The sequence below is a fragment of the Eulemur rufifrons genome, chromosome 7, assembly GCF_041146395.1.
Source record: "Eulemur rufifrons isolate Redbay chromosome 7, OSU_ERuf_1, whole genome shotgun sequence".
Lineage (NCBI taxonomy): Eukaryota > Metazoa > Chordata > Mammalia > Primates > Lemuridae > Eulemur > Eulemur rufifrons.
The window spans coordinates 43,740,262-43,767,743 of record NC_090989.1 but is presented as its reverse complement, the minus strand read 5'-3'; the positions used below and the strand labels follow the sequence as shown (position 1 = coordinate 43,767,743).

Below are 27,482 nucleotides of genomic sequence, written 5' to 3'. Positions count from 1 at the left end.
ACCTGAAGTCCTATTTTCTTAAAAAGCTCAGAGTCCAAAAATGCAAGCAGAAGATTACAAAGTATTCTTAGATACATAGATATCTTTAAAAAAATGTAAAGTATTCAATTTGCCTTAGATACATTCCTTGAATTGAAAATTGCTGGGGTTTCCAAATGTTATCTTTTCATGTCTTCACAGCCTGGATCTGATCTGATAACAAAAACAAACAAAAATTATCAGTCTGTGTAGGGTAAAATCTATTTTCTAAAGTAATCTAAGACAAATCTATACAACATGGTAGAAGCTTATGCATATACCTGCTTTTTAAAATTTTTATTTTTTATTTATTTTTTTTAGAGATGGGGTCTCCCTATGTTGCCCAGGCTGGACTTTAATTCCTGGCCTCAAGTGATCCTCCTAGTTTAGCCTCCTGAGTAGCTGGGACTATAGGCATGCATCACCATGCCCAGCTACACCTGCTTTTTTAAAAGCACAATTTGTATTGTAGATTTTATTTTTATCAAAGTTGTACATGCACTTAAAGAGTCAACGAGTTCTACAAGGTTCCTATGAAAAATATAAGTACTTTGCTTCATCTCTTCTTCTTCCCTTTGCAGAGGCAACTACTTTCAACTCTATTTTAGGTGAATACTTGTGTATCTTTAAATAATATACTTTTATTATTAATACTTCTTGAAATATCAGTTCCTTCAATGCAATATGAGGCTTCAGATCTCTCACATTCCCACACTGCTCCTATGAAATCCTCACAATACTTCTAATACTCCTATTCTCCTAACATAGTAATTTAGTCATTATCAATATGATAACTATGTAAGTGCTATTCACAGCTGAGACAGATGGTTACATTTCCTTTCCTCTACTACTTTTTGTTCCCCCTGGAGTTAATAATTGTCTAGCCACCCCATCCAACTCATCTGTTTAGTTTTTTTAAAAATATATTTAAACACTAATGCAATCATACTACTCTCACAGTTTAAACCTTTATCATAAAGAAGCACATTTAAAAAGTCCATCAATTTCATCTTTTTGAAGAACTCTCCCCTAGACACTTACAAAACTCTCTGTCTTAGACCAGTTGTTTTCTTAGGACATCTATTTTCATTATCATTCTAGGATCTCCATTTTAATATCCTGGGGATTCCTTCCCCCACTCTCTTGTGTCAGTTTTCCTGTTTCATGAGCCCTTATTTTTCTCTTCTTTATTTCCTTGATTTTAAGGAGTACTTTTCTCAGTGGCTACTTTAGTAAAAGGCATAAGAAGTAATTTTTGAGACATTACAGAGTTGAAGATGTCTGTATCCTACTGTCACAATTGCCTATCTGATATTGCCTGAGAATATAATTCCACTATTTCTTTCTTGGGCTTTTTCAGGCATTGCTCAATTATCTTACAGCTTCCAAATTGTTGCTGTTGAGAAATCTGATGTTATTCTGCTTCCACATCCTTTACATAAAATCTGTTACTTTTTTCTCTTTTTTATTGAGTTTTTCATTTCTCAGGAAGCTTGCAGAATGTCCTGTTTGTAGTGCTGAATTTTAATAATGACACATGTTGGGGTGGGAGTATTTTTATCCACTTCATTGAGCTCTTGAGAGGCTTTTCAACTGAAAACTGATCATTCAGTTCTGGAAAACACTGTTTGATAATTTGCTACCCTCTATTTTCTCTGTTCTCTCTTTCTGAATTTCTTATTGTTTGGATATTGGGCCTCCTGAACATAGCCTCTCACTTTCTTCTCTTTCCAATGTTTATTCTTTGTCTTTTTGCTCTACTTTCTGGAAGACTGTCTCTATTTCATCTTCTTTTTTATTGAATTTTTCAATTCTATTATTCTATTCTTATTTTCCAAAAACTAACTTTTTCATTTTTGTTTCAAGCTGTACTGTGGTCTTATTCAAGAAATATCTTCTCTTATCTCTTTCAAGATACTAATAGTTTTATGAAATGCCCCTACATAAATTCTACTTCTTCTGAGTCGCTTTTCTTGTTTGTTTGTTTACATTTCTATATTTTTCATAATGTTTTCATTCTCAAATGCCTGGTGACCCTTTTCCATCTGCTCATATGAGTGAACACTAAAAAGCTGATTGGAATTCAGAAATCTGTATGAAGCTTGTCAAATGTGGTCTTCATTCTAGTGTGTCTGGCTAAGCCATTTCCTTGGGAATCTCTGATATTAATACCTTTAGTTTTATTTTTTCCTAGGCTAGTCTGATTCCTAAAAGATGACTCTTCCTATCTCTTGCCTACTGCCAGTGTTTCTGGGAGAAGTAGGAGAAGGCAAAAGAGGGTTGTATACCTAAGGTTTTCCAGTCCAGAGACACTCTCTTTGACTCGTTGCAAAGAACAAACCTTCAATCTTCTTTCGGGGAAGGATGTTCAACTATGTTCTTCTCTCTTCAGCTATGCCCTCATCCTTATTTTTAATGTCCACCAATTCTGAGCCTTTGCAAGGATCTGCAATGTAAATTAGGCTGCTTTCCAGCTTTCCCCTGCTGAGAACTCAGCTTTCTCAGGTCTGTTAAGTCATTCAATATTCATTGGATATCCAGTTTTCAAAATTTGGTTGCCATTTTCACCATTTCCATTCTTTTTCCTCATGTAGGTTAATGTCTTTTTAAAAAGTCCCTTTATTGTTAGTGAGAGCTGGGGAGGGGATGAAATTAAGTGTGTAAGTTCAATCCTCTATCTTTCATTGGAATCCTCATGCACATAGTTTATAAAAGTCTAACATCAACATCTGGAAGCATTATTAACCTTTTCCATGCAGATTTGAGTGATAAAATGAATAAGCTTCATTAGTTATTTGGGAAGATTTCTTTAAAAAAAATACCTCATTTGAAAGTTTCAGAGCTAGAAAATTTATAGTTCTGCAATAGTTTCCATATATTGTTTGGTGACTTAAAAAATACTTAATAGTTTACTCAAGGGTTTTTGTCTTTGAGTTGTAATTATTGTATATATGTAATTATTGAGACTCTTTCCAAAAGAGAAAAGAATCATCTCATTAAATGTGTCATTTAATATTTCACCAAAAAGTTTCCAACCTTAAACTTAAAATAATAAGATTAATTTGGCACAAAATGAACCAAAGACCTTCTTGTTTATCATGCTAGGAAATTTCAGAATTCTGGAAGCAAAATGAAGAGCTGTAAGTTCGGAACCTCTTTCACAGATTTACATAAATGCCTTTGGCTAACACAAACTAGTCTCCTATATTTATTACTACTTATTTTGCAAAATAGGTTTTTATCTCTTTGCAAATTGAGAGACAGGTGGAAACATGAAAATGTAAATTATTACATTGGAAATATGAATAAAACATCCTCTATTTGAAAGCAAACTGATAGATTTTTTGATCTATGTATTTACATTCCTCCTCTGTTAAATAAAGTTGTTAGGTAAAAGGGTAAACTTAACATTTATTGAGTATTTTCTTATGCTAGGTACTTTAACTCATACAGTATCTAATTTAATCTGTAAAACAATTTATGACATTTTGTCTTCTAATTTTACAGATCTTCACAAGATAATAAGATATATTAGCTAATAGGTAGAGAGGTTAATTAATAAGTAGTGAAATAAATGTGCTGGGCTTTTTACTACTAGTCCATGTCTATGTACAACAGGGATTGTTCTATGTACATCCTGTTCTATGTACAATACTACTTACCTTCCAGAGGACTGTTGTAAAGGGTACATAAAGTAATATGACAACACAAGGACACAAAATTATTTCCAACAATGTGCCTTCTTTACAAAGACTTGGGAGGTAAGATGGATAATGGATCAGAAAAGTCGAAGAAACAAAAAATTAGGTAGCAAGACCAGAGTTGGCAATTAGTACTCTGATGTTAGATCGTTACTGACACCTAGTGGTCTGATTGCTACAGACAAAATAAAACTGGGGTGCAGGGTGGGGGGAAGGATGTGAGAGCTACAGTTTAAAACCCCTAAGTCCATCAACCTATGTTCAGTAAGTACTGTGCTTTGAATTACTTTATCATGAGTGATAGTAGGGTTTCCATCCATGCTATATCTTCACTGTGATCAAGGGTAAGCACTTTGTAAAAGAATTCCAGGCTGAAAATATGCTTCTGGTATCTGCTCTATAATCTGTTTCTGGTGGGAATCCATGCCATAACCTTTACCACTTCTCTACCACAGTCTAAGAAACTCAGTCAGTGGGTTCACAGAAAAATCCCACTGGTTCCTCTTAAAAGTACTAGAGGTTCTCAATTAAGTTTTACTTAATTGTAAAAGATGATTAGAATGTTCCTTGCAGGTTAGTAGTAAATGTCATGACAACTACATAAATACAAAGAAGAGTGAAATACAGTAGTCTCTGCAGTTAACTAACACACAATATTTTACTAATAACACAACTATTTATGAAATGTTTATTTAGTACTTTAAAACAAAGAAATATTATGTCTTTTTATGCAGGGGCAAACAGGCTTCTCTTAGATTCACCCTGATATGTGCTACATCCTGCTGTTGTTCCCAATATTCAGAAGAGGAAAAAAATTCCCACATAACTGGCATCAGAAGGTTAGTATAGAAGAATTTATAACCACAAGATTACAACTAGAATTTATAATGTCTTCTTATTCACCCTTGCTCAGGGCAGAGAGATTCCCAATAGGATGATGTTCAGTTGTTATGCTCACATTGGAAATTTTTGACCTAGCCATCAGAATCCCGCAATAAAGACCTACAGAACTTGGTTTCATTCACATCCATCTGTCTATTGCTCTGTGTGCTTTATGCCATTCCTATGGCCAGTAGACAATGTAACCTTAGGGAAAATGATATATCTTAATTTATTCCCTGATATAGTAAGCCTGTACCAACCTATGACAACTATTTTGATGAATAACACAAGAACTGAAAATATACAAAATGTCAATAAAGTAGTATTTATAATACTAACTGTAAGTGTTAAAAGTTGTGTATACATGCTATGTATAAATGGAGTTACATATGGAGTACAGCATGATTCTTAAAAGATACATGTAATTCATATTTTAGCTATTGACAGTAAGGTCTGACACTTGTCCCAAAACGTAAAGGTGCTTCTATTACTAGATCTGACAGAAATTTGTTGCCATAAATTAAAATTTTTTCTAGATTTGTTATATATACTGACTGTAAAGATGCAAACACTTTATATAAGTAAATCCATTAGAAAAAAATGTGGTAGAAATAAATGGAGCAAGGTATTGAATACTTACTGTATTGTTTTTTCTGACAGCAGAAATAAATGGAAACAAGAGGAAAAAGGCAATGATATGATAAAAATAAAATTAAAAAAAGAGATAAAAATATGAATGGAAAGGAAACAAAGGCTGAAGTTACATAATATTTTGTGATGTACCTTGAAGCCAGTCTACACCTTCTTGCAATCCTTCTCCTTTTATGGCATCACTAGCACTGCAATAAAATCCATAAGAAATATATCCATTTCATTATAGCATAAAACTCAAGAATAAAGGATTATAATTTTCCTATATGAAAAATTAATATATTATAGTAACACATATCTGAGCAAAACTAGTTAACCATTGATATGTAATATAAATAAAAAATAAAAGTCTGTGAGTGTTCAGAAGCAAGATAGGAAATTATTTATAATTTTTATAGATATTTTGAAAAGTATATCACTAAAAAGTTATTATCCTAGAAATAGTTATAAATAGACTGACATTAACAAAACAGTAGTGGAAAAGTTTTATAGAGTCTACTATTCTACTTTGCCCAGCCCCAATGGTTCAATAGCATTTATTTATTAGAAATGCTTGACTTAAAAAAAAAATAAACAAGAAATGCTTGACTTAGGTTATAGTACATAGCCATAGGATAGAGACACTTTATTTAAAATGGAATTTGATATCTAAAGGGTATAATCCCATAATTATAGCTTTGGTAAGCTGGGAAAATAAAACAAAAACTCAGTAGATTTGAATCATCGTTTTATATTTACTAGCTGCAGGGATCTTCTTCTGTCTTCAGTTTTAGCACCTGTGAAATGAGGAAATATTACCATTGACCTAATACAGTTATTGTGAAAATTAAATATTTGAGGTCTATATATAAAACACCTAAAATGGGATCTCTTCCATTGTCTTTCCATTCTTTAATACACTTAAAGCCTTATGGTGACATTTTATATATAATCATAATAAAGTATAAAAATTAAAATAATAAAAGTCAGAGGACTTTTAGAGCACCAAATAATCTTTTTCAAAAATGCAGACTGGTAGTTTCTCATAACATGTTGCTGATCCAGTCATTTCTTTTCAAAATATAATGACTGTATAATAGCGATATATATATATATATATATATACCTCCAAAAAATTAGATTTTCTGAATAATTGGGCTTCCTTTAGTGTGGTGAACCATGACTTTAAAATCTGAAACTAATCCAAACAGAAATCACTTCTAAAAAATTACTTATGAGACTAAGAATATGACATATCTTGGAATTATTTTAAAATAGGAAGACAGAAACAAACAGCATGAGATACACAATTATTCAAAGCAAACTATTGATTATCCATAGTAATAGCAAAACACATCAGTAACTGAAATACTTAAATCAAGAAAGGTTATGGTATTACACATACCTAAAGTTCCAAACAAGTAATACAATAAAGAAATCCTTCCCTTCTGGTGGAGGTATCACTACCCTACTAAAAACCCTGCATCTTCTCCTAAAAAGTCCCAAATGTTTGCATGTTACCTTTCCTCTCAAATCATAAGAATAAAAGTCTAAGTCTTCACTCTGTTCTACAAAGTCTTCTGTGAAATAGTCCCTGGTTATTTCTCAGTGGCCTCATCTCCTACAATTTTCTCCTAGATGGCTCTGCTCTAGCCAGCCTGGACTTCTTGCTGTTCCTGGAACATACCAGATACATTCTCATCCAAGAGCCTTTTTCTTGCTGGTCTATCTGGGAAACTATTCCTTCAAAGCTTCACATGAATTGTTCCGTGACTTCAATTAGGTCTTAGAGACAGAACAACTCTTATTCTCACACTTTATTTTTCTTCATCCTCTTAGCTGATATTTTATACACTTATTTACTCATTATCTGTCTCCCCCTCAAGATAGAAAAAAATTAAACACATATATATTATGCCAGAGACTAAGCCAAAAAACATGCATGAAGAATAATACAATCAGACCTTGAAAATCAGAGTTGACTCTATGTTTGGTACAAGAGTCAAACATAAATCACAAAATTTTTCTTTAATTTACCGGACTATACTTTTCTATGATCTTTTTTTTTTTTATTGCCTATTAAATTTACTTGTACCTAAGGCAAGGGACAGGCAATATTTTCTCTCTATCACTGACCTTTATATCTAAAACGGGAAAAGAAGGGTATATAAATTTTCAATTTTATATACGCTTTAAAAAATATTCCCTAAAATAACAAACCTAACAAATGAAACTCTAATGTGAACAAGAGATGTCCAGTGTGAATTAAGGAGAAGTCAAAATTATAGACAACATAAAAAGAAATACTTGGCATTCTTCTACAAGTTATACAGAAAATATAAAAACTGGCAATATAACATTCCACATCCTTATAGTACCAGGACATTACTTTTTCTTTCACAGAGAAATATTGAGATGTCACAATGGAATAAATAGATCTTTTAAAATTCAACTGCTAATTATTTTAAGTAGAAAGAGACTCTTTTAACAATTAGACTGTTTTTGAACATGCACTTTCTATCAAAGTAGTCACAATACTTAATACAATACAAAAATTATTCTACTTCAGAGGTAATCAATTGAGGTATGACTTAGAGAAATACAAAGCTTCTATCTCAAAATGTTTCTCTATTCAAAATCCCACCTTTCCTTATCCATTAAATACCACAGGACCTCAAATTCCAACTCGAGAATAACTTCTTAAACACTTACTTTTCCTCTGATAGCAAAGTAAGGAAGGTTTTACTTCTTGAGATATGAAGTGTTTTGCTCTTGGGGAGAGGTGCTGGAAACCTTGAGTACTACAGAGTTTCCAGGGCTTTCTCATGCTGTGTGCTATTACTGTTTCAGCACCAAAACTAGCTCTTAAAGTTCTTTTCTGAGTGTCATTACCTCCTTGCTTCATATTCTAGTTTCCCTTCTAGAGGCAGTGGATTTTTCTGCTTCTATGTCCAACCTTTCCGCATATTTATATACTTTCTTTTAAAAAGGGGAAAACTCTGGCAAGGAAAGGACTTCTTGCAACAGGGAGAGGTAGGTGGGTAGGTGGGTAGAAGGGAGATTAAAAAGGTAGTGCTAGACTATATAATATGTAATCTCTGCCTATCCTTGTTGGAATATGTTGGGAGAAAGGCATATTGAAGTTAAATATATTAGTAAGAGACTGTTTTCCAAATAAACAATGCATAATAACTTCAGAGACCATTTATTTAAGAGCTCAACCTTATTAGTATGTCTAAATAAAATAAAAATTTCCATTTCTATTTATTCTTTTTAACAAATGTTGTGTACCTATTATATACCAGGTACAATCACTATTATAGGGGTTACTGAAGTGAATGAAAAAAAAAGAAGAAGAAGAAAAGAAGTCACATAGTAATAGTGACTCTCCTGAAGTATAACAGCAAGCCAGGAAAATTATTTTAGAAAATGATTCAGACAAGTAGGGGGACACAAGTACACAATGCCCCAGGGTAGAATTGTGCTTGGCTGATTCCATGTGCATAAGGAAATCAGTGTAGGTATAATGGGTGAGTAAGTGAGCTTTTAAGTTATTCCATTATAAGAGGTGTTTATATTTTTCTATCCCCAAAAATATTTGAAAAGGTTTTAACGGTAATCTATTCATGAATATCTGTAACACCACAGCTGTATAAAACAAAATTCTTAGCTTATATTCTACCTGAGGTCAGAAGAAAACCCTGAAGCTTCGAGATTTTTCAAAAAGATAACATACAAAGTAAACATAAAACTTTACCAAATGTGCCATGGTTTATCTTTGATGTTCTCTAAACACAGCAATTGAGACACTTTTACAGATGTCACTGCATCTCTAAGATCCATTTTGTTTGCAAAGAATAGGATTGGAATTCGACGATGTTTAATATCTAAAAGAGAAAACAAGACTATCATCACACTTCCAGCTTTTTGAGTCACTTTGCCCCAAATCTTTAAAACTGAAATCCATGAAATTATTTTCCAATCACGCCTTTCTATATCACACATACATAAACATTTAAAGACACATCCTGTCAGGCATGTATCTGAGCAAAAAAAAGAAAGAAAGAAAAGAAAATTTTAAAAATATTTCTTCCTAAGACCATCCTTCTGCCCTCTGTTTAGGAACTTTAAACCAAAGAAGAGTAGGGTGGGAGTCGGGAGCTCAACACAAAGAAGCACCTACACAAAAGGGTCAAATATTTTGTTTGTTTCCTTTTCAATGTGAACAGAAAGGAGGCAAACTTCAAGTAGAAGAGAAGCTGTATCCTAATTTTAGCTTTTAGTCACAGTATTACAAGTAACAAGCTAGATATTTTAACAAGATATTTTTACCTTGTTACAATTTTGGAAACAATTTGCATTGTTTTGAATAGATAATACATTGAAATAGTTCAAAACACAGAAGACCCAAAATGGTATACAGTACAAGAATTTCCCTCCTACTTTTGTCCCAGGCCATCCAATTTCCCTCTGTAGAAAAGACAACCCATAACATCAATGTCTTGGCATCTTTGTAGAAATATTTTTTATACTTGCAAACACAATTGTTATATATTATTTTCATACAAAGAGCAGCAGACCAATCTCATGATACGTTTATTTTTTCACTTAATTACCTATCTTGGAGATGGTCCCATATTAGTACATATAGAGTAGCTGCTTCATTATTTTAAGTTATGAAATATTCCTTCTTTTACTACTATGTACCATAATTTAACCAGTACTCAACTGAGATATATTTGCTATCTTTACAATTACAAACAATACTGTAATGAATAAATGTGTACACAGGTAATTTTGCACATAGGTCAGTATATCTTTATGATAAATTTGAGAAGTGGAATTGCTGGGTCAAAGGATATTTAAACTGTTATTTTGATAGATAGTGAAAAACTGCATCAATTTACATTTCAACAACAATGTATAAGAATGAGTGTTTTCAATCCCCTAGCCAAAAGAGTGCTATCAAACCTTTTGATATTTTCATACGATGGGTAAGAAGCGTAATCGTAATGTATGTACTTGCATTTTTTTTGAGAAAGGCCAAGAATATTCTTTCCATATATTCAAAAAATGTTTAAATTTACTTTTTTGTTGACCTATTTTGCCATATCTTTTCCCCATTTTCTATTAAGCTTTTACTTTCATATCAATTTGTAGGAACACAAGTAGTACAGAAATAGCCCTGTAGCTATGATATGTGTTGCAATATATTCATCTGTCTTTGACTGCATATGGTACCTTTTGCTATTCAAAAACTTTGTATCATCTTGCATTTTTTTAAAAAAGTTCATATATACTTCAGCTCAGAAATTCTTCCCTTGCGAATGTATCCCATAACATAAAAGAATTAATACATAAAGATACACAGACAAGGCTTCATCTGAGGAAGCCAATGTTCTGATTGTTTTTGAAACAGATTTTTGTAGGAACTATTTCATTTTATTGGTCAACATTCCAACACTTTTTGGGGGAAAAGTGGAAAGATTAACACAAAGGGACTGCATAATCAAAAATGCATTATCAACTCAGATACAAAATTGATTAAGTTTTAAAGTGAAAAAGTCACATAAAAAGTATAGGCTGTGTAAGTTTTTTCCAAAAATTTGAATAGCTTGAGATTCTCCAATAAAAATACAAAACATACTGTGGTTAAGTGTAAGAACTGTTAGAATGGGCCGGGCGCGGTGGCTCACGCCTGTAATCCTAGCACTCTGGGAGGCCGAGGCGGGTGGATCGCTCGAGGTCAGGAGTTCGAGACCAGCCTGAGCAAGAGTGAGACCCCGTCTCTACTAAAAATAGAAAGAAATTATCTGGCCAACTAAAATATATATATACAAAAAATTAGCCGGGCATGGTGGCGCATGCCTGTAGTCCCAGCTACTCGGGAGGCTGAGGCACTAGGATCGCTTAAGCCCAGGAGTCTGAGGTTGCTGTGAGCTAGACTGACGCCACGGCACTCACTCTAGCCCGGGCAACAGAGCGAGACTCTGTCTCAAAAAAAAAAAAAAAAAAAAAAAAAAAAGAACTGTTAGAATGCTCCACACTATTTCCATTCCATTTCTAACAAACTCACAAATCTTTTAAACCACTATTTTTTTTAAAAAGTCCTAGCACAAATACTACTTAATTGTTTTGACTTGAGTAAGGCTAGAAATGTAAAGTTCCACAATACTTACTAGAGCATTGTCTATAGCGGTGGGGGAAGGGGCAGGGGAAGAATATCCATGAAAAGGTATATGACCGAATAAACTATGGTATGCTCATAGTACACCACATTAGGCATCATTAAAAAGAACAATTACATAATTGTATACAATTTGTCTTCGAAATATTTCCATCATGAAGTGCTAATTGAGAATAGGAAGATGCAAAAGAGTGTAAAGAATATAATCCCATTTTGGTAAATAACAATAACCGTCTCCCAAAGCCCTGACCCCTGTGGATATTTTGGGGGGCTGTGTGTATGCATGTGTGCATTTGTGTATGGTATGGTATGTTAAAAAAACTATAAAAGAAAAAACACCAATATACTTTTATCTTGGAAGATAGACACACACACACACACACACACACATACACACATAATGATACACACAGAAAAATGCATGAAAATATAGAAACCAAAATAATTTTAATGGTTGTTGAAACACAGATTTTAATTTTCTTCTTTATTCTTTTTCCATCTGATTTTTTTTTGCTATTGTCACATATTTCTGTAATCAGAAAAAAAGGGGCATATTTATTTTTGAGAAAATAAAAGTTGGAGACCTCAAGAACACTGCAAAAAGCTTTAAAATTTTAAAAATATGATGTAGGTAAATATATTATAAATTCTATATAACTAATGTTTTGAAATTCAAAATTTTAAATAAAAGATGTTTATATAATGTAAGAAGTACTTTTTGCTGATACCAAAGAAAACAATATCACACACAAAAGGACCCCAAACCACAGATAACGTAGACTGGAAGACACACACACATACCTGGATGATTCAGAAGAGTATCAAGTTCTTCTTTGGCCACAACCATTCTTAATCTATCACTACTATCAATGACAAAAATAATGGCTTGACCTTCTCTGCATAATATAAAGAAAGAGAAAAATTAAAGCTACACTTATAAATTTTTCTATGTTTGTTATCCATTTGCATTTCCTAACCTATGTAATATCTCTTCATATCCTATGTCCATTTATCAGAGATTTTGATTTTTTATTATTATAGTTTATATGACTGATTAATATATTAACCATTAGTTGTATTTCATGGATAACTAATTTATTTCAATGTATATTTTTCATTTCCATAATATGGTAAATTTAATGCTATTTCATATTTATAAAATTTTCATTTAAAAATTAAAAGATGAAAAATGACTTAAAAAACCATAACCCTATTACACAGATACAGTCATTATTAATATTTTGGTATAAATCAATTGATACTTCTCTGTGTCTATTACATGTGAATATCTACATCTGTATTTAAAATGGAATCCGGCTGTTTTTTACCTTGCCTTTGTGATATATATGTAAATTTTCTTGATTTATTTTTACAGTATTGTTTGAACTACTTTTATAAGAAACTCTAGACCTCTAGAGTGTTTCTCAAATATTTTTTACCATGAACCATAGTGAGAAAGACATTTTACATTTAGATGCACTAGATACACAAGTATGCATAAATATACGTGAAATAAAAGTCTTTCTGAAACGATACTTAAAAATAGCTTTTATTTTATTCTATTTCGTTTTTTTTTTTTTTTTTAAGCTGATAGCCAGTGAACTGATTTAAGGATTCACTTAAGGATTTAATGGATCATATTAGCACTTCAAAAATCACTGATTTTTCCGCACCTTTCTTTTAATGGTTATAAAGTATTCCGTTGCATGAACGTATCATCGAAACTTGTGTCAAACCTCTGTTGTTGGACTATTAGATTATTTCCAATTCTCATTATTGTAAAAAACTTTAGGGTAAACATCCTCCTATGTACATTTATTCTAAAAGTCCTTCATGCTTGAAGATTTCTTTCTTTGGAGTAAAATTTCTACAACTACATACATAAAGTTTTAGATAAACATTGGCAAACTGACCTCCAGCATTGCTGTATGAATTTATATGACTATCAGTATTTTTCCCACTCCCTTGCCAGCAATGGCTATTATAATTCTTTTCAATCTTTGCCATTCTAAGAGCATATTATCTTGCTTTGTAGTTCATTAATTGCTAGTGAGGTTTAATATATTTTCATATATTAATTGGACATCTATATATTTTTTGTGAATCACTTATTTCAGTCATAAATTAAAATTTTAAAGTTGAATGTCACTAGTAATCAAATAAATCAAATGAATATAAAAATAAAACTTTTTATATACCACTTGCTATCATTTAAAAAATGACAATGCAAATAGATTATCATGGTCATATTATTATTAGATTATTAGTAGTGGATGTAGAAACTGGGACAATCAGAAATATCTAGCAAGAGCTTTAAAAGTCACTTTGAGCCAGTGATTTTGTTTCTGGAATTCATTGTAAGGAATTGTGAACTATGGCTAAGATTTATACAACAAGATGTTAATTGAAGGATTGTTTATAATCTTCCAAAATTGAAGAAGGCAAAAGTAGAGAAACAAGTAAACAAATTTTGGCATGACTATATGAAAAAATATTGGACAGCTGTTAGAGTTATATTCATTGTATGTTTTTCCTGATTCACCCATATCATAGAATGTTAACTGAAAAAAGCAGGATACAAAATTACACATGGTACATAATTTAGATGATTGCTTTCTCTTTATGTAATTATTTATTTCAAAAAAGAACATATCAAAAAGCTTAATGATGAATTTACTAGTTTTATGTGAATTTTTAAATATTCTTTTCCGTATTTTCCAAATTTAAAAAAATGTACACCCCTTATATTTTATACTTTATTACTTTCCTATATTGTAAGAATAAAATGCAAAAAGTATACAATATTTAACATGATAGAATCATATACATTAAAAAGTAAACTTTCGTTGTAATCTTGCTGTCCCAAAAACAAATGCTATTAATGGTTTGGTGGATATTCCACTAACACTATATACTAAGTACATATTCATATTAAGAATAATATTTTTCTTTACATAATTGATATGAAAAAATATAATTATAAGCAATGCTAACACACATCCTTCTATGTATACCTTTGGCCACTAGTCCTAGCTTTAGGATACTTTTCTAAAAGTAAAAATGGTTGCTGGAGAGTATGAACATTTTTCATTTTAACAGATATTTATAAATTACTTTGAAGAAGACATTACATTCAGACTCAAAGGAGTGGCTCACTTTGAAGACTTTAATAATCTTTTAACCCTTTTTCCGTTTAATAGATTAAAATGTATTTGTTTTTTCATAATTAGAAAAATATAGAGATAGAAGAAATAAATTTAAATTATTGTACACTTCTCAGTAGTAATCACATTTGTCATCAATCCACATTTTTTAAAATTAATTAATTTATTTTTATTTTATTTCACAATATTACAGGGGTACAAATGTTTTGGTTACATAAATTGCTTTTGTACCATTTATGTACAAAAGCAATTGTACATAAATTGCTTTTGTGTACAAAAAAAGCACACTTTAAGTGTGCTTTTATAAGTGTGCCCATCTCCCACAGAGAGTGTGCACTGTACCCATTAGGTGTGAATTTACCCATCCCCTCCTCCCCTCTCCCTCCTGCTTGATTTCTGATGAATGTTATTTCCATATGTGTATATAAGGTTGGTTGATTAGTTCCAATTTAATGGTGAGTACATGTGGTATTTGTTTTCCCATTCTTGTGATATTTCACTTAGAGGAATGGTCTCCACTTCCATACAGGTTAATACAAAAGGTATTAGTTCACCATTTTTTCATGGCTGAGTAGTACTCCATGGTGTGTGTGTGACATACACACCATATTTTACTAATCCACTCATGTATTGATAGGCACTTGGGTTGTTTCCACATCTTTGCAATTGTGAATGGTGCTGCCATAAACATTCGACTCAATCTACAATTTAATCACAATATTTCAAAATTCATAGATTTTTTCCAAAAAGATTTTAAAGAAAAAGGAGTTAAAATCAGGAAAAAAAAGTTTCCTTTTTTGAAGTACTATTTTCTAGGTATTTTTGTTCATTGCAATTAAAATAAATGTATTTTTTAAATATAGCTAAAGTAAATATATTTTTAAAAAAGAAATTATTTATCAATTAGAGGAAGAATTTAAAAATCCTGTACTGAAAACTAAAAAAGAAAAAAAAAAAATCCCACTTTTCTTCAGAGAATTTTACATAAAATACCACAAACTTGCCAATTTTCTTTTTCCAAGCATAGCTGAAGTACTCTCCTTTCTCTCAACCTCAGAAGTACTCTGAATCTATATGATTTAAATAGGCCTTCAATTTATTAAATTACTCATTAAAAAGAATATCTTGAATAAATCTCCATTGGTTCATATCTCATACTTGTTCTCACATTAGCAGGAAGAGTTAATCAACCAAAATCTAAATCTAATCAGGCAGTCCTCACATACAATTTCAAGACAGGAAATTCATGACAAAGGGAGTTTAGTCAAGAGATGTTGTTTTTAAGTTTCAGACTTTGAAGGTGAGTTACATTGCTCCTAAATGAAGGAGTCCTACCAATATTAGAAGTTAACACATTCATTTTAATACTAATGCAAATCTTGAGAAGGTATAATACATTTGGGTCCCAGTAACTTGGCAGCTGTTAATCTGAAGTACAGTTGTCCATCAGTATCAGTGGGAGATTGATTCCAGGACGCCCCTAGAATATCAAAATCTGCAGATGTTCAAGTCCTTTATATAAAATGGTGTAGTATTTACATCTAACCTATGCATATCCTTCCATATACTTAAATCATCTCTAGATTACTTATAATACCTAATATAATGCCTATACATCATTTCAATCTCATGGATTCAACGTAGTACTTAGTGCATGACAAATTCAAGTTTTGCTTTTTGAAATTTAGTGGAATTTCTTTTTTTTCCAAATATTTCCGATCAATTGGTTGAACCCGAGAATGCAGAACCCACAGTGAACACTTGATTCGCATTTGCTGAAAAATATCTTGTTTAAAATTGCTCATAGAACAAAAGGATCAATTGTTAGACAATATTGTTATTTTTAATTCAATTTAGTCAATAATATTTACTGACCTATATGTTAAGCATTATATTAGAAATAATCTGAATAAGAAATAATCCCTTCCCTTGAGGAATTCACTCTCATTAAAGAGGAAAGAGTTATGGTATATGATTTCAAGACATAAATATGATTACAGAGATGCAAATGGACAAAGTACTGTGAACACTGGGGACAGAATAACTTGGCAAAACAGTGAAACTTCAGAGGAGGTAACTTTTGAACTGGTTGTTAAAGCATGAATATGTTAAGCTCAAACTGAAGACAAATAGGATAGAACATGGCATTAAAAACAGAGAGAACACTACACACAAAAGCCTAAGGTCATGAAAGACCTACCTGAAGCATTTGAGAAACATGTGAAATATGATTATATATTTTTTTACTTAGAAAATATACATAAATTATATGAAAAATAAACACATACAACTCAGCTATATCATTTGAATTTCTAATCATTACTGTTAATAAAATATAACCATCTAGTTAAGCAACATTCACAACGTACTTACTTATAATAATGTTCCCAGAGATTTCTGTATCTTCCTTGACCTGACATATCAAACACTGTAAAAGATAAACTACAAAAAAAAAAAAAAAGTGCAAAGCATGACTACATTATAAGCTATGAAACTTAAAGTACAACTTTTACTTAAACTTTTAAATTGTTTTCCGTAGAGGAAATCACCCTTGATATATAATATTCAATGTGGGCCAATTTTTAAGTAAAAAAAGTCCATAAAATGAATTCTTTAATATAAATATGATTTTAAATAAATAACATAAAAAGATGTTTTCTTTGCTAGTGAGATGATCAGAGTTTGCCTAACTCTGAATTCTGAAAAATAAACCAGAGGTAGTAGTACAAATGTTAATACCTACAGGCTTCTGAAACAACAATTTACTTTTTCTAAGAGTAGGAGGAATGATCAAATAGATCTAATATTGTTATTTTTCACCCACAACTCCTTAGTTACAGGGATAAAGTAAATTACCTGGATGATTTGAATTTCTCTATGCTGAATCCTATTGTTGGAACTATATCTTGAGATTGAGCCTTTAAGAGAAAAGACAAAGTTCAGAATTTGCAATTATCAGAGTTGAATTTTTCCTCAAGTTAAATAAAAAGTTTTGGATTTTCCATTTCTAAAATCTGCCACTAAGGACATGACAGGATTAAACAAAATTATCATTTTTTCAATAGGACCACTGTGTATAAATTCCTTACAGAGGTTTAAGGTTTACTAATTATGAATCTGCATAAGCTGTATGTCTTAATTAACATTTTGTGGCTTGCTGCAAGTTACCAAGGACTTAACATGTTTTAAGTGGTTTAATAAGTCACCTCTAGTTCACATGCAGGACTTTCTAATCTTTCAACACATACTTATTGAGTTTATATATGTTCAAGACTGCCCTCATGTCTAGATGGTCCCTGCTCTTATAGATTTTATAAGCTAGAGGAAGTAAAGAACAATAAAAAAAAAGTAAAAAATGAAGACAATTTTGGACAGTGATAAATGCAAATAAAGGTAATTAGGGGTGGGAGGCAGCAGGGCAGGAAGGGGTGGGAATGGTGGCATGGAAGAGGGTGCTCAGGAAAGGCTTTTCTGAGAAGGTGACATCTGACCCCGGAGTGAATGACAGGAAGGGGAAAAGCTATGACAAGTTCTTGGCAAAGAATCTTCCAGTCAGAGGAATCAGTTAGTGCAATGATCCTAAGGCAGGAAGGAACTTGTCACTCAGGAAAAGTAGAAAGCCTGAATGTCTACAGTTTATTGAGTAAGCGAAAGAATGGTATGTTGAGGTAAGAGAGGTAGAGGCTTGAAAGCCAGGGTAGGGAATTTTGTGCAAGGAAGAGACTGAAAGAGGGGATTGGAGTACAGCAGAAGACCTTTTGAAAAGTCCCATAGGCAATTAAAATGGGTTATTTTGACAACTTAACTCATCAAATGCCTCCTAGCACTGCCACCATCAAACATGTTCCTCTGTTTAAATAAAAATCCATCCAATTTCTGATACAGATGCTTCAAAGGTATTCTTGACTCCTCCTTTCTTACATTCCATATATAATAATTCTCTAAGCTTTATTGTCTTATCTCACTAACTTGGTCAGACCCTTATTATTTCTTTTTTTTTTTTTTTTTTTTTTTTTTTTTTTTTTTTTTTTTTTTTTTTTGAGACAGAGTCTCACTCTATTGCCCAGGCTAGAGTGAGTGCCGTGGCGTCAGCCGAGCTCACAGCAACCTCAAACTCCTGAGCTCAAGCGATCCTCCTGTCTCAGCCTCCCGAGTAGCTGGGACTACAGGCATGCGCCACCATGCCCGGCTAATTTTTTCTATATATATTTTTAGCTGTCCATATAATTTCTTTCTATTTTTAGTAGAGGTGGGGTCTCGCTCTTGCTCAGGCTGGTCTCGAACTCCTGAGCTCAAACGATCCGCCCACCTCGGCCTCCCAGAGTGCTAGGATTACAGGCGTGAGCTACCGCGCCCGGCCTAAACTGTACTTTAAACCAAACAAACCTAACAGATATTTACAGGACATATCATCCCAAAACTGTAAAATACACATTATTCTTAGCCTATGGAACATTCTGCGTAATAGACCGTGTGTTAGGCCACAAAATATTTTGCAACAAATTCAAAGTGGTCAAAATCATATCAAGTACCTTTTCTGACAATAATGGAATAAAATCAGAAATCAATAACAAGACGAACTTTGGAAACTATACAAATACATGGAAGTTAAACAACATGCTCCTGAATGATGAATGGGTCAATGTAGAAATTAAGATGGAAATTTGAAAATTTCTTAAAAAAATGAAAACACAACATAACCAAATCTATGGGATACAGCAAAAGAAGTACCAAGAAGAAAGTTTATAACAATAAACTCCTACATCAAAAAATTGGTACTAATTGATTAAAATGTATATGCACATATGGAAGTAACATTCATCTGGTGTCAGGCAGGTGGGAGGGAGAAGTGGGGGTTGGGTAAATTCACACCTAAGGGGTTTACTGAGCACTGTCTGGGGGATGGGCACCCTTGAAGCTCTGACTTGGGCGGTGAAAAGGCAATTTATGTAACCAAAGTGTTTGTACCCCCATAATATTCTGAAATAAAAAATTATATAGGTGGAAAAAAAGCAGGCAGATTTGAAATAAACAGCCTAATGATACATCTCAAGGAATGAGCAGAGCAAGAGTAAATCAAATCCAAAATTAGTAGGGAAAAAGGAGAAAATAAAGGTCAAAGCACAAATAAATGAAATTGAGACTAAAAAATAAATATAAAAGATCAATGAATTGAAAATCAATGATCAATGTTTGAAAAGATAAACAAAATTGACAAACTATTAGCTAAACTAACCGGGAAAAAAAGAAAGAAGACCCAAATAAATAAAAGCAGAAACAAAAAAGGAGACTGGTACCACATAAATACAAAACATTATTAGAAACTATTACGAACAACTACATACCAATAAATGGAAAAACATAGAAGAAATGGATAAATTACCGGACATACACAACCTACCAAGATTGAACCATGATGAAATAAAACACCTGAACAGAGCAGACCAATGATGAGTAATAAAATCAAAAGAGTAATAAAAAGTCTTTTATCAAAGATAATCCCAGGACCTGATGGCTTCACTTCTGAATTATACCAAACATTTAAAGAACTAATACCAATTCTACACAAACTATTCCAAAAAACTGAAGAGGAAGGAATACTTCCAAACTCATTCTACGAGGCCAGCATTACCCTGATACCCAAACCAGACAAGTACACAATAAAAAAAGAAAACTATAGGCCAATATCCCTGATGAACATAGATGTAAAAATTCTCAAGAAAATACTAAGAAACCGAATACAACAACACATGAAAAAGATCATTCACCATGTTCATGTGGGATTTATCCCAGGGAGTCAAGGATAGTTCAACATATGCAAATCAATAAATGTGATACATCACACTAACAGAATGAAGGAGAAAAACCACATAATCATTTCAATAGATGCTGAAAAAGCATTCAAAACATTCAACATCGTTTTACGATAAAAACTCTTAAATAAACTGGGTTAGAAGGAACATATCTCAAAACAATAAAGGCCATTTATGACAAAACCACAACTAATATAATGAAAGGAAAAAACTGAAAGTCTTTCCTCTAAGATCTGGAACGAGACAAGGATGCCCACTTTCACTACTTTTATTCAACATAGTACATATGTTGTTCTAGCCTGAGCAATTAGGCAGAAGAAATAAAACCCATCAAAATTGGAAAGGAAGAAGTCAAATTAGCCTTGTTTGCAGATGACATGATCTTATATTTAGAAAAACCTAAAGACTTCACCAAAAAACTGTTAGAACTGATAAATTAATTCAGTAAGGTTGGGGGATACAAAATTAACATACTATTAATAAAATCAGTAGTATTTATATATAACAGTGAAAATAAATCAAGAAAGCAATCCTATTTACAATAGCTAAAAAATTTTAAAATACCTAGAAATAAATTTCACTAAAGTCAAAGGTATCTACAATAAAACACTATAAAGCATTGATGAAAGAAATTGAAGAGAACACACACACAAAATTGATAGCCATTCCACACTCACACATCAAAAGAATATTGTTAAAATGTTTATATTATATAAAGCGGTTTACAGATTCAATGCAATCCCTACCAAAATACCAAAGACATTCTTCACAGAAATAGAAAAACAGTCCTAAAATTCATTTTGGAACCACAAAAGACTCCAAATAGCCAAAGCTATCCTGAGAAAAAGGAACATAGCTAGAGGTATCGCACTCCCTGACTTCAAAATATATTATACTACAAAGCCATATTAACCAAAACAGCATTGTTCTGGCATAAAAATAGATACATAGACCAATACAGAGAACGCAGATATAAATCTACATCCTCGCAGCCAACTCATTTGCAACAAAGGTGTCAAGAACATACATTGGGAAAAGGAGAGTCTCTTGAATAAATGGTGCTGGGAAAACTGGATAACCATACGCAGAAGAATGAAACTAGATTCCTATCTCTTACCATATACAAAAATAAAATCAAAATAGATTATAGACTTAAATCTGTGGCCCACATCTATGAAACTACTAGAAGAAAACATATGAGAAATGATTCGGGACATTGGTCTGGGGACTCTGGGCAAAGATTTTTTGGGTAAGACCATAAAAACATAAGCAACAAAAGCCAAAATAGACAAATGGGACTATATCAAGCTAAAAAGCTTCTATACAGCAAAAGAAGCAATCAACAAAGTGAAGACACAACCTAAAGAATGGGAGAAAATATTTACAAACTATCCACCCAACAAGGGATTCATAACCAGAATACATAACAGAACTCAATAGCAAAAAAACCAAATAATTCAATTTAAAAATGTTGAAAAAGATATGAACAGACATTTCTCAGAAGACATACAAACACCCAACAGGTATAGGAAAAAATGGTGAACATCATTAATCATCAGAAAAATGAAAATCAAGATGATAATGAGATATCATCTCACTTCAGTTAGAATGGCTTTTATCAAAAAGACAAAAAATAACAAACACTGTGAGGATATGGAGAAAGAGAAACCCTCATACACTGTTGGTGAGAATGTAAATTAGTATAGCCGCTATGGAAAAGAGTATGGAGGTTCCTCAAACATCTAAGAACAACTACCATATGATCCAACAATCCCACTGCTGAGTATACATATAAAAAAAAAAAAAAGAAAGAGATTTCTGTATCTCATGTTTAATGTAGCACCATTCACAATAGCCAAGATATGGAATGAAACTAAATGACCATCAATGGATGAATGAATAAAGAAAATATATATACATACAATTGAATATTATTCAGCCATAAGACACCATGAAATCCTGTCATTTGCAGCAACTGGAGGTCATTATGTCAAGTGAAATAAGCCAGGTAAAAAAAGACAAATATCACATGTTCTCACTCACATATAAGATATAAAAATGTGGATCTCTCGGAGACAGTGGGTAGATTAGTGCTTACCAGTGGCTGGGAAGTGAAGAGGGGTAAGGGAGATGAAGAGAGGTTGATTAATGGGTAAAATAAACAGTCTGATAGAAGAAATAAGACCTAGTATTTAACAGATCAGTAGCGTGGCTATAGTTAACAATAATCTACTGTATATTTCAAAATAGCTGGAAGAGAATAATTCAAATATTGCCAGCATAAAGAAGAGATAACTGTTTGAGGTGATGGATACCCAAATTACCCTGATTTGATTATTATACAGTGTATGCATGCATAAAAATACCACATGTACCTCATAAATATGTACAACCATTATGTATCAATAAAAAAAGAATATAAAAATGGATGATGTGATGAGAGCATGAGTGCTGGGAAATGGGGGAAAGACTGAAATTTTAAAAGAAAGGTATACAGAGTATGTCTTTAAGAAAATGACAGCTAAGACTAGATTCTTGAAAAGAGTGATCAGGTTAAAATATCCTCCCTTTTTCCCTATTCAGTTCAGAAAATGCCAGCAACCTCAGTACTTCAATAGTAAATAAACATTAGGATAGCTTAATATTAAAAACTAGTTTGGGTGTAGGAAATAGCTACTTACCTAAAAATTGATTTTATTCACCCCCCGAAATGGGAAAACTTTACAATAAAATGAGATGTGTACTTTATATGAAATAGGCTTTTCCTATCAGAGCATTGTAGATTTCTATAATTAATTCATTTAATTCATTAAAAATAATGTTCCAGTAGTGGATACAAGCTCACAAGAGATTCTTCTTGGGGTCAGAGTAGGAAGGAAGCAAACGTAGTATCTATACCTGAGTAACAGAGATTTGGGAACCTTTTAAGAAGGCCCACTGCAAGTGGCCCCTTGGCTATTATCTTCAAAAGAAAAAAAAGGCAAAGCAAATTACTTTGTTCTCAGGACCTGGAGGTCAAATTTTCTAATAAGACAGGATAGCTGCCTAAGAATAAGGCCCAGGAAGTGGTACCAGAAATTAGGAAAGCACTGTTAGGTGGGTTTTCTTTATATGTAGCAGAATCTATCTATAACTTACATATAATGTTTTGAATGTGCTGGCTTTATATATTTCTGTTACTAAAATAGTATGTTCATATAATTATTGCTTAAAATTATCTTGCTTACTATTACTAATATGCATACCACACTTTTGGGAAAAATTGTCTCATTATCCATAGAACCTATAAAAATGATTTCTTTCTCTGTTTTGCTTCTCCTGTAGAAGGAACTAAAAAGAAGGCAATGCAACCTAAAAGTAAACTCAGCAAATCTGTGAAGATCTTTGAGGAAAAAAAGACATTTGAAAAAGCATATTCCAGTTTAATAACCAAGATTTACCTATATATTGCAAAAAAAAAAAAAAAATGCAAATTATGGCTGACTGATACTTAAAAGTTACTGCAAGGTTAACAGAATTTCATAACATGACTATGAAGTCATAATGTGGAACAAAATAATTGTGCATATTAACTTTTTTAGTGGCAGAAAATATATAAAGCATTTAACAAAGATACTTACATTTGAAGGCTTAAGTTTGTTAATGATCGTTGTTTTGCCACTATTATCCAGCCCAAGGCACAAAACATGAACCTCCTTCTTCTTTAGGCCGAGCAAGCCTGAAAGTTTGTCTAGCAATCCCATAATGTGATTCAAATATTTACAAACCAGCTGCAAGTAAGAAAAAAATATTTATTATCAAAGGTACTTTAAGTATAGAAAATATTGGCATGTGTATAAAAAAATTTAATAATTTAAAAGCATATAATGATAGTGTGAAAACTATGTCGATGTAGCTTTGCACTTAGTAAACAGAATATAAGCTGATTACCAGAAAGGAGCCTTAACTGATAGCAGATTTGCAGCTTATAACACCTGGTAACACAGAATAATGTCTTTGAAATAACTACATTTCTCATTGTAATTTACAATATTGAAGAAGAAAGTGTCACCTTAAAGACATCTGGCAGTCTTGCTAATTGTGATTCTTGAAAGTATCTATTAATTAGGCTGCAGCCTTTCTAGAAAATCTGGAACAATGTATGGGCAATGGAGTTCATGTAGAGTCTGATGCTTGAAGCTCAGAAAGCAGAAGGCAGACCCGAGAGCAGAGAAAAACTGAGATTTTAGCTACAGCTTTTGAGCTAAATCTTTACCCAAAGCCAGCCCCACTGTTAATAGTTTGCAATAATATGAAGTCATAATTAATTCACAGCTTTTGCTTGCTTGCTTGGTTACTTTAAGTTTGGGTACAGTTTTCTATCAGTAGAAGCAAAGAATCCTGATATTCTTACCCGTATTTCCCCTTAGCCCTTACGTATATCTTTGTAAATCACCACAAATTCATTTGGGAAGAATGTGATGTATATATACACATAAATTTATTGAACCTATTAAATATCTGTTCTCTTAAATGTAACTTATCTGGAACATCCTACTGTTTTTTTGTAAGTGTTAATGTAAAAGAACCTTATCATACTAGTATACAATAAGAAAGTAAACACTGATCTTAAATTTTAATTTAGTTTTCTCTAATACCACAAAAGTTTCTTTGCTAACTTGTCCCCAAAGTGTCCATTTTGTTTGTTCAGCTCTATCAGTTCTTAGGAAAAAAATTCTTTCTAATGTAAACTTTTTAAAAGACTTTACCAGCAATCCAATGATATGAGTATTTTGAATTCAAATAAAACTGCTGTGGACATATTGCTTGCTATTTGATAACTTTAAGGCTGTTTATATTCATCTAAGTTACTGTTAAATTTATACTTCAGGTTTTCTAAACTTTTCAAAGGAATTTGCTTTAGGTCTGTCATCCCCCAAAACATTACTATATGGTAGGAGGACAGTTATCCTTTTTGCCAGTCCCCAACTGTTGCAGGAACTGTCACATTATAACGGTGTATCAAATATTCCCCATTACTTTCTGAACATTCATTTTCAAAGTTCTCTAAATATTCATCTCATCAAACTGATTTATTCTCATCTCCATCTAAAATTCCATAGGCCTGTCATATTACAGTTCCTTAAGTATTCATCATTCCATATGATCCCAGGCAAGGGCATGCCTTGAAGTATGTGACACTGCAGCAATTTAGCCAAGAAGAGACTTTAAAGACAACTGCAACTGAAAGGAGGTTGCATAGTTGACATTTTGCTTAGGCCCCGTGGGAGATCATTATGGGTAGAAATTTTAAAACTGAGTTTCAATGATGTGTAGAAAACAAACAGTGCAGTGCCATACCCAAAAGTGGGTGTATAACAGAGCCACATTTGTCTTCCTCAAGGGATGGGTTTGGTCTCAGTTACTTCCATTTGTGCCACTTGAATCTAATTTTCTTCTGGTATTAGGGATTCAAATCTCACTCAATCCATTTTTTTCAATTTCAGCTTATGTAGCAGCATTTGCAGAATTTATTTTAAATTTACCTTCTGATGTGAAACAATTCACATAGATCATCTTAATTCAAAGTTAATTTGCTATTACTTTATTTATTAAACTAAACATAACGATAAAAATGCTTACAGCTTATTTTATATTTTCATGCAATTCTGAGGTCATTTTTTAGAAATATGGCCACTTCTCACATCTTTCCCCTCTGGGAATATACTAAAAAGCACTGGTTGTCTAGAGCTTGGTGAATATTTATTTTTCATAGTATCTTGTATTGTGACTTTCTATCCCTTTTCCAGGGATCATCAAACACCTGATATTTGTTACTGAAATATTTTGGGACATACTATTTACAAGAGAAGTCAGTTTTTCTAAACCATATAATCCTATTTACTGATTGCTTTATAAATATTATAAAGCCATATATACTTCTATCTTTTCAGTAATTATAATTTCCCTTTTATAAGTCTACTTTCTGCATGCATATGTAAAGGAACTAAAAGAAAAATCTAGACACTCAACATTTATTTATCCTGTCTTAAGTGCACAGTGGGAGATACAATTTTTTTCTGTAGCTTCCTACTCCCGTAGCCATGATTCTCAACCCTGGCTGCACTCCGGAATCAACTGTTGAGACAGAATTTTTGAGAATAAGATCAGGGTATCCATAGTTTTAAAAGCTACACAGTGTTTCTGATGGACAGGCAGTATTCAGAACTACTGGCTTTCAAAATAAAGTTCAGAGTTCCATGCATAGCTTTTAAGGTTGTTCACAATCTGGCTCCAGTCTACCTTTCCAGTTTCTTATCTTACTGTTCCCCTCTCTATGCACACAGCCAAATTCTCTCGACTGTTCTCTGAAAAAATTGCTTTCTGAAGGATTACATGTTGCCAGAAAAGTCCAGAAGAATTAGGATGTCATCCACAGTTAATAGGTTAGAAGGTAAGCTGTAGAGAGACATAGTGGTCGGGCAGAGAAAACACCATTACTGGTACTTTGTATACCTTAAATATATTTGTTGATTGAATTGCTGCATACTCTTAGTACCCCAAATAAACATTCTTATTTAGCTTTCGGTTTTGATGATGAAATTTCAATTATACTTTCCACACACCAAGTAAAAAGGACCAAATTGAACAATGTTAAAATCAACCAACCAAACAAAAATTCGCCCAAACCAGTTCAATTTGTTTTCTAGGGCCCCTATTACCGCATAAGCACACTTCTTTTTAACCTCTCACACACACATTAGCAACGACTACCTGCTTGGAGCGAAAAACGTGGGAAAGGGCAAAGAGGAACTCTAAAACCGACGGGGCGGGGGTGGGGGAGTGGCCACTGGCTACAAAAACCGGGGATGGGGAGATACCTGGCTTTTGAGGTTAGTCCCGCGAGCCCAGGAACTGGTGAGAAACAGGAACGGACGCACTCACTCGTTTTGGTCTCTGGGATGGAAATCTGGTGCGGAAGTCCCTCAGCCTTCTTCTCTATGCCTCCACGCGAAGGATCCCTGGTACTGAGCACAGACGCCTCCACAAGTTGGGAGAACTGGCAGCGTCTGCATCAGCCGGAGCATCAGTGGCTGAGCAGGCGCCT

At 32.7% G+C, this 27,482-nt stretch overlaps 1 protein-coding gene across 3 annotated transcripts; it reads right to left on the bottom strand.

Annotated features, from left to right (window-relative positions):
• Positions 1 to 27,482, bottom strand: ARL6 (ARF like GTPase 6). 3 transcript variants are annotated; one of them, XM_069472471.1, is made up of 9 exons: positions 27,256 to 27,482; positions 24,016 to 24,165; positions 17,439 to 17,500; positions 16,956 to 17,024; positions 12,220 to 12,314; positions 8,989 to 9,118; positions 5,385 to 5,440; positions 5,242 to 5,254; positions 1 to 192 (listed from the first exon to the last, which is right to left on the bottom strand). In XM_069472471.1, the coding sequence occupies exons 2-9, from the start codon at positions 24,136 to 24,138 to the stop codon at positions 159 to 161; spliced, it is 582 nt and encodes a 193-aa protein (XP_069328572.1). In that variant the 5' UTR covers positions 24,139 to 24,165; positions 27,256 to 27,482; the 3' UTR covers positions 1 to 158. The 3 variants fall into 3 exon arrangements, with proteins under 3 accessions (XP_069328572.1, XP_069328574.1, XP_069328575.1); XM_069472473.1 differs by lacking the exon at positions 5,242 to 5,254; XM_069472474.1 differs by lacking the exons at positions 5,242 to 5,254; positions 5,385 to 5,440.